The 9,006-nt window shown below is 40.0% G+C and overlaps 1 protein-coding gene across 1 annotated transcript in view; it reads left to right on the top strand.

The window, feature by feature from the left end:
• The first annotated feature begins 392 nt into the window (after window positions 1-392).
• The window catches only part of phc2b (polyhomeotic homolog 2b (Drosophila)), a 43,254-nt gene continuing 34,640 nt past the window's right edge, over window positions 393-9,006 (top strand). Inside the window, exons 1-2 of the mRNA XM_084738861.1 lie at window positions 393-555; window positions 8,483-8,837. Coding sequence (XP_084594987.1) covers window positions 512-555; window positions 8,483-8,837 — 399 coding nt within the window. The 5' untranslated portion in view covers window positions 393-511. The remainder of the gene's footprint in view (window positions 556-8,482; window positions 8,838-9,006) is intronic.

Below are 9,006 nucleotides of genomic sequence, written 5' to 3'. Positions count from 1 at the left end.
ATATGTTTTCATAACCGTTCAGCCCAAGTGGAAATTGTGTTTTCTATGAATGGTTTAAAACCTCTTCTGTAGACCTGCAGTCTTCACATTTTAGGCACTGAAATGGAAATGTAGCCTTCAGTTTTCAGCTATCTGTACCTAGAGCAAGCAAAATAAAGAGTATGCTATGTCTGAGCTGTCGGTTTAATGAAATACCTCATTATGTTGAATTTTACTACTCAAAAGAAAAATTAGGTGATGATTACAGTCTACCTTATTTTGGCTGTCGCTAGGATACCACATAATCAGGAGGCAGGCCGCGGCCTGGTTGGTGGAGTGGGGTGTTGATGCTGGGACGACGAGCTCGCTTTGGGTTGGGGGTAGACAAGAAGGGGCTGGGGGGGTTTGGATATAGCACAGAAACACGGTCGCACGCGCTCACTCATTCAGTCAGTCAGCCAACCAGCCAGCCACTCAGAGAGGCAGACAAAGAAGAGCAACATCCTGCAGGAGGACAGCACGCTCCCGGGGGATGGGGCATCATACCCCTGCATCGCGTTGGGGGGGCAGGAGGAGGTAGGAGCATCAGGGTTAGGGGGCTTTGTCTCAGCAGCAGAGCACCCCTCCGCACACACACATACACAAACATACACACAAGCATACATCTCTCTGAGGCTATTAGAGCCATTATCACACATCAATCGATTTGTGCAGCTGACAAGTACAGTCTTGTGGTATTTTTTAACGTGGGTCATCAGAGTTTTCCTCTATGCAAACTGACGGATGGACACTGATGGAGGCTCCAGCACTTCCTTACTGTGATCTAAGCTCTGTAGAGACAGCCAGTCTGTCTGACAGTCTCTTAACAGCTCTCATCTTCCTGCAGGCTATGCAAATCCTCTAGACACAAATCTGACAGTCAGTCCTTGCGGTCTTGTAATGCCAACTTGAGTAGATCAATATGTTCTCTTGTGATGGGCTGAAATTGTGTTGTTATGGTGTTGACTGGCTCTTTGCAGTGTATTACAGGGCTGCTGGCGCTGCTTTGATGTGCTCTCAAACACATTGGCTTTACCACTTTTCATGGGCACCAGGTTTTTCCCAAAACCAAATTGCAGTTGTAGACATGGAAGTGGGGTTAAGGATTGGAGCAGGGGGTGTTCTCCATCGCACCCCCTTCACTGATGGATGTGTGACTCCTCTCAGAAGGACAGGGTCTGAAGGCATCATTACCAGAGGGGATTCCCTCCCCTCTACACACACACACGCGAGGAGGCAATGGGAAGCAGACTCTGGGATGTAGGCTAATGACTGCATACAGACAGCCAGGCTTTGGCAGCAATGGGGCTTTGTTTACAACCAGAAAGCCACTCTGCCTGACTGGATGTCAGCTTTTTTTTACAGCCACAATTATGTAGACATGAAATTTTAAATTCACCACAGGCACTGCCGATACAAAACTGAGGCTCCTTTGTTTTGGAGAATTTATAATCGACTTAAGCTTTTCAGTTTTTACAAAAAACTGAATTTCTGTCAGTCTGTTTTTGGGGGGTTTTGGCTGGGATTGGTATTCATGTTTTATTGAAATTATGTTAATTTAATGGCCTAGTGTCAGAGATTTACAGGGATTTATTTGCAGAACATGTCAGAAATGCAATATCATATTCCTAAGTATGTTTTCATTGGTGTGTAATTATCTAAAAATAAGAGTTGTTGTGTTTTTGTTATCTTAGAATGAGCCATGGAGTCTACTATGTTGCACCACCATATTTCTACAGTAGTCCAGAATGGACAAACCAAACACTAGGGCCTGACTAATACTGGATGTTTGGGACTGATAACAATATTAGAGAGTGAAAAATTCTAGTATCAATATATTGGCTGATATTCTTTATTAGGGCTACAACTAACAAATCTTTTCATGGTTGATTAATCTGAGGAATATTTTCTTGATTAACTTATTAGTTGTTTGGTTCATAAAATGTTTATTGTTATGTATATCTTCTTTTTATGTCCACAACCCAAAGATAATCAGTTTACTGTCATAGAAGCATAAAGAAACCAGAAAATATTCAACTTTTGAGGATGATAAAGTCAGAGATTGTTGCCTTTTTTTCCTCCACTCAATTACTCAAATTTCAAACAATGGATTATCAAAATAGTTGCCAATTAATAGTTGACAAATAATCAATTAATTATTATAGCTCATATTCTTTTTTCTTATTTATATGTGTAGAATGCAAAATAACCTCAGGTCACTGAAACCGTAAGCTTTCATTATTGATTTTAATAATTATAAATAAAAAAAACACTCAAATTAAGAAAGCGGATCAAATATACATGAAAAGCTGCCCAGAAAACTAAAATAAAATAAAATTAAAAAACAATCTGCATTAAGTTGTATTCTGTAAAAAAAATAAAATAATAATAATTAAAAAATCAAACAACACATGCGCTGATACTGATTTTGGTTACCAATATATCTGCCTGCCTCGACCAAACGCTGTCCCTTTTGTGTTAATTTCATGGCCACTGTAGATTCTCAAGACAAAATGTTTGCAATCTGCAAATGACTCAGTGCTCAACAATATAGATTGCCTTCTTGCCCAGGGGCAAGTAAAATGCTGGGTTGGGCTAGTAATTATAGTAACTCAGTTGCCTGACTGGCCAAGTGGTAAAAAAAATAATTAAACTCTTGATAATCAATTAATTGTTAATGTAGTTTCTCATGCACAATGATAGAAAATGCTGTTTTCAGTCTCTCAAATGTGGAGATTTCTTCCTTTTCTCTGATTATTATCATATTAAAATAAACATCTTTGTTTCAGACTGTTTTAGACTGACAAAACAAGACATTTAAAGACATCAGCTTGGAAAACGTAGACATTTTCTGCCATTTTATCAATGTTGCAGGCCTGTGTTAAACATGACAATTAACTTTAGTATTTGTTGTTATTTGATAACTGCTAATAAATAAAACACTTTGTATAGGGGCAAATAAAAACTGACCTGGGGCAAGTAGATTTCTGACCCACTTCCCTGACTGGGCAAGTTAGAAAAAAAAACAACATTGACTTTGAACTCTGCAGATGCCACTAAATCCTACATACTGGTCCTTTAGAAAGACCCCAGACGTTGCATGCTTAGAGAATAGTGCTGACTAGATTAGTTATGTTTTGTATGTCAACACATTTTTAATTGAAATATTATATATATTATGAATAATACACTAATTGCCTAATTCATAAGCATCTAAAATTTTCATACACCACTCATATACAGTTCTACAAACAAATTCCAAACTCAAATCCCAGTCCTTTTTCTCGTTCAGTGACTGATTTGTTTACTCAGCTATTTAGAGCTGTTCTGCTTTTGCCATTTGAAGGGAGAGCATATGGTTTAGTAAGATTGCAGTTTGTTTCCAAGTCTGCTTTGTAGCATAAGTGGGTTATAGAGCTGTGCTTTGGCCCCTAATCCGTTCAAAAGAATAATGAGGAGGAGGAGGAGGAAATAGCTTAAGAATTGCAGCATGGCGGCAGCATCACTCCTTATTTAATTACTTCCATCACACCCTCTTTCCACTCCCAGCCATTTCAAATCCTCAACCTGCTCACTCAACCCTCACCCCTGACGTGCTCTCATTCCCTTCCAGCTCAGCCCCCCTATAACTTAATGCGCACACCTCTAACCTCAAGGCTAGAAATTCCATCCTCCCCGATTTGGCCTCTCTTTTCAGCTCTGTTACATCAGCTGTCATGCCGTTTGAATCCCCCTCCACACACACGCGCGTGCACTAATCCCACCTCCTCTCTCCACTCAAGCAGCTCAAGTTTTTGATGAGTTCTTGCTCTTCTGTTCTATTAGAGATCCACTTCATCAAAACCTTCTCAACTTTCTTCATATTATTTTAATAAAACTTCATCTTTTTGCCTCCACAAAGGAAGGATCCTTTCTCTCCTCATGTCCTCTTCTCATCTTATCACCTGTCAGGCTGAGGCCCCCTCCATCTCATCTGCCTGGAGAGCTCTGAACATCTTCCTCTTGCGCTAATGGATAGCAGAGCACCAGGGGACCAACCTTAAAAAGGCTTTTATGGAAGGGGGCTAAATCATTCGTTCTTTTCTCCACCATGCTCATGATTGACAAGGAAAAATGGAGTCAGAAGTCTGAGATACTGGATGTCAAATGGTTTTGTGGTTTTGACACACTATACTTTTGCATTAGCTAATTGCTGTTGAGGGAACAGTGTATAGCACGTCCAAAATATGGAGAGTTGTAGCCATAGATTGCATTGGCTGAATCCCCATTTAATATACAGTCTATTGTTCAAGCGAGGTGTTTCCCCTCGCCCACTCCTCTCCAGCGAGGAAGCTCAGGCAGGATGCAGGAACACTGCAGGAGCACAGGACAAGCGCAACATTATAAATTGACAATAACAAGTGATGACAAGTCCTCCGCTCTAAGTCAATCAGCTTTTTATAACTGTCAGTTGTCTGCCACTTTAAAGTTAAAGTTAAAGACTGTTAACCTGAAACAAAAGCCCACTTCTCTGAAAATACACACTCTGGAGTTGGGGTTTAGTGGCTGCCTGTCTTACTGCAGACTCCATTAATGCGTTGCTTAATTTAACCGTTATAAAAATCCTGTCCTTGTTAAAGATTATTAATGATTCCTTATGACTCATGAACAGGCACTTGATAAGTTGGTGAACATTCAGCTGTAAATTGAACCCTAATTAACATGAAATGGGCTAAAACTAAACTAAAACAGCTGTTTTCACAGGAGGACACCGTGCCTGCAGGACTGTTGTCAAAGAAGTCTAAGCACGTTTCACTAATCTCTTATGACATATTGTGGTAATTTTATGACAAATTACAGTAAATATGTTACAGATTTCTCCCTCAAGAAAGAGATTGGACTCTATAACAGTACTGAAGGAGGTATGAGACATTTAAAAAAAATGTAAAAGATATCATTTATGCAAAATTCCCAAAATAATTATAAGTTTAATAAAAATGTACGTTTTTGCCACATTTCATGTTAAATATTCCTATTTTTAATGCAGTTGTTAACTGCCAAAAACTGTCATCTGCCATAAAGCTCACAGAAGAAGAAAGCAACAAATTCAAGCCACTTTTGGGATTGAATTACAGACAGGAATCAAGAAAAAACACACTATTGGTGCAGCACTGTATTGAGCATCTTTTTTCTGGCAAAAATGTTTTGTGCCATCAGGGGGAACTTCACTGAAGGAAATATCTCAAAGTTGGCAGATTATTGGAAGAAGTTTGAGAACCACTGCTCCATAAGAGAGTTTGAGCAATAATTAGACCTTTACTTATATGAAAGTCAGTGACGTGGTGTTTGTTTCATGGTTTGGGGCATTTTGATGGGAGTGGGAGTGTGGGAGTTTAAGCATATTTTGAGCAGCTTCTGCTGCCTTCTTCCCAATTAACTTTCAACAAATGTGTGTGTTTCTGTTTATGTAAAACGGTCCAGTGTGCAAGATGTAATTTAGGGTTGCCACTAATGTTAGCCAGCCACTGTGCCTTTTATGCTAAATTCACCGGATTTCATTAGCTTCCCAAATAGCATTTTTGTGTGCTTCTCAGACCAGCTTTGTTCTGCCATGCCTCACTTTTTGTTTTTGGAGAATGAAGTTGGACACATTGTCGACTGTTTTTTTCCTCTGCCTGTAATCTTAGAACAGTGCAGGGATACTGTGTTTGAACGGGCTCCTGAATTTCAGATTTAATATTAATGTTATGTATTTGTGCTTGAAAATAAACAGACTTCAAAAGAATCATTCATTTCCCAGCTGACGTTCATGTCCTACTGCAGGATCGTGTAACACAGAACTTTGTGATTAAAGCGGGGCAGGTAGACTTATCCTGGGAGATTCTGATGTATATTTCAGGGATTGCCCTAAATTCCTATGCTTTTACTGTAATTGTAGTGTATAGCTGCAGTGTGGTTTGTTGTGAGGTTTGTTAACTGCATAAATACAGTGAACAGCTAACTAATTAAAAACACAAGAAAAGTGAACAAAATATTTTGTATTTTAAACAACTGAACAAGGACATTGACATACTGTTGAGTGACTCAACAACAACAAACTCCAGATAGCAGTTATGCTACCAAACACACAGCTGTGTGTGTTCCTGTTGGTTTGTGTGAGAGCGAAAAATGAAAGTTTTGTTTGGCTGGTTAGATCTGATCTCTGAGCCTGAAAGAAAAAGAGCCTGAATTTGGCAACTCCTTTGGTAATCAATTAATTGTTTCAGTAATTTTTCAAGCAGAAATGTCAAACACTCTGTGCTTCCAGCATCTTTAGTGTGATGGGTTTATGCTTTTCTTTGTTATATGTGATAATAAACCGAAATATCTTGATGGGTTTTGTAGGTGGAGTAAAACAACATCGACATTTTGTAAACAAAAAGATGAAACCTTTAGTTTCGAAAGAACATCAGATAAAAAAAAATAATGAGTTTATACCCAAATGAAAACCAGGATCATTTTGTTTTCATTACCTTAGAATATACTGTATCTACAGAGAGTAGGGTTAGGTGACGAATATCGAATCGGTATAGACGATAACCATAGTGATGGACAATGACATCATGTCCACCAAAGGGAGCAGGCAGAATAACTGTCACATCCCTGCCAGGCGAGTGTCCGACATATATCCCTGTTCCAGGTTTAAAAGAGGCCTTCGTCTCTGTATGTGTCCAATAGTGGCGTGATTGAAAGATGCATGCTGAAAGCCGCCCACAGAAAAGAAACGGCTCTGCCAGCTGGGGAATATCTCAGGAACTGACACTTTAGTACCACGTCGATGCCGAAATTTAATAAACGTGATGGTACTCATTTTTTGACAGTACCAGAGGTATGGGAGATGCATTTCTTCTGAGCATAACAGGGATAGCATAAATTCTTAAAATTGCTGTAGTCTGCTGTTAAGTGCCAGAGGATGGAGAAGAACTCTTACCAGCACTGAACGACAACAATGAAAACTACACATGTAACATAGCAGCATGTGTAGCTGCAGCAGCAGTGCAACTTCAACTTGCCTGAAAGAAAAAGTAGTGATCAATGGACTGAACAAGTTAACCCACGAGGCGGGCGGGTTCGGATCAACTTTGTAGAAAATTTCAAGTGTCACAATGGGCACTTCAAGTGTCAAAGCAGCAGTTGGAGTAAGTATTAATGACTCCCAGAAAGACTGTGCTATAGTCTTTTTTCTACCTTCCCCTCCGTGTCTCTGTCTCACTCTCAGTCAAACACACCGTGGTTGCAGCGGCGCATTCAGCAGCACATCCAGTGCACTTTGTCAGCTCAGTTGATCGTTGCTCAAAGCCCAACAAAATAGATTAAATCATGAAACTGTTCTCTCTCTGCAGAATGCAGCTGAACACCAGGATAAAAAATACAGTATAGACCTACAGATGTGTACAATTTGTCTGTTAAAAGCTACTTGTTAAAATATGAGAGGAGAGAATGAAAGAAAACACAACAGACTTAATATATGAGCAAAAATCACTTTTCCATTACTTTCCAGACGTGACAACATGCTCCCCTGACAGAGATTTGTGGCAGGCTCAGTAAATCTTCTCCTCTGTCTTTTGTCCCAGAACCTCAGAAGAGTTTTTATTTCATGTGGCAAAGAAAAATAACAATGGCTGAATTTTAGTTTTGTTTTTCGTCTTTTTCCGTGGTATTGAAGTAGCTATGGAGAATCATGGAAATTCACTAGTACTGGTATCAACTGCTAAATTTCTGGTCTCGTGACATCCCTACTGATAAATGAGCAATGTGGGTTTTCCTAACTGAGCAAGTTTAATAAGAACATAGTAAATATTAGATTGAGAGGTACCGGTTTTCTCCCACATGTCAAGATGGAATGAAACTCCTGCCTTACGGCGACTACGACGGGACAAACTACCTCAAATACAAAAGACTTTTAAATCACAATGTTACGATGGTAGAGGGCTCAGTAGTTGATGACTGTCAACTCTAACAGAGGATACAGGTCTTCTTCCATGGGGTCTCCCATGCTGCACCAACATGTTTCTACAGTAACCCAGAACACGCAAATCATTCTAGATGTGGTGCTTGGTGTTTTTGATGAGTTTCACAGCCATTGTAGGGTCTCATACACACTTAGAAGGGAAAGGAAGGATGAGACAAGGTGTTTGCAATGTGCAAGCTAGACTAGATCACTAGATGCCACTAAATCCCACACACTGGTCTTATAAGTGCAGCGCTGTAGATTTTTCTTTATCATATAAAATTAATGTGTTACTGGTCTCACATTTCCTTGAACTTGAGCTGCTCATTAGCTGTCATGCTCAGGTGTACTTCAGCTTCTGCTACAGCTTTGCTTTTGCTTGTCCATTGTATTTTTCTTATCTGAAGGGAAACATTTTATTTTCTTGGGTTTAGTTATAAAGAAAGGAAACAGTGTGCCATTTTTCTCATGTTCTCCCTTTTTTCCCCTCTCCAGGCACAGGAGAGCCATTCAGAAGAGCCGGGGGTCAAAGGTGAGAAGAGCAGAGGGCACCATGGAGGGCGAACCGGGGGCCCCTGCCTCCACAGCTATCAGCACTGGGACCACCACCTCCACCACCACCTCTTCCTCCTCCAGCACCACAGCTGCCAGCAGTAGTAGTACCTCTAACACTACCACTACTACAACTACTACTCCTACCACTTCTACTAGCACTAGTAATAGTAGTAGCAACAGCGGTAGTAGTAGTGGTAACACTAACAGTACGTCCAGTAGTAGTACTACAACAGGAAGACAGGCAGTGCCTCAGATATCTGTTTACAGTGGGATACCTGATCGACAAACAGTGCAGGTAAGTTCATTGGTGTCGTGATGAAAGACAGACGCACCACATGCTCATGCAGTTGCTCATAAGTAAACATACTTTCTTTTGCTCTACTGCCCTCTGTTGGTGTGAATAAAGTCACATGCAGGCTTCTAAAATGATGTTTGATGATTGATTTTCTAAGTAAATGAATGAA

This window comes from Lutjanus erythropterus, chromosome 2 (genome assembly GCF_056507025.1).
Source record: "Lutjanus erythropterus isolate fLutEry1 chromosome 2, fLutEry1.hap2, whole genome shotgun sequence".
Lineage (NCBI taxonomy): Eukaryota > Metazoa > Chordata > Actinopteri > Lutjaniformes > Lutjanidae > Lutjanus > Lutjanus erythropterus.
This window is presented reverse-complemented; position numbering and strand designations above follow the sequence as displayed.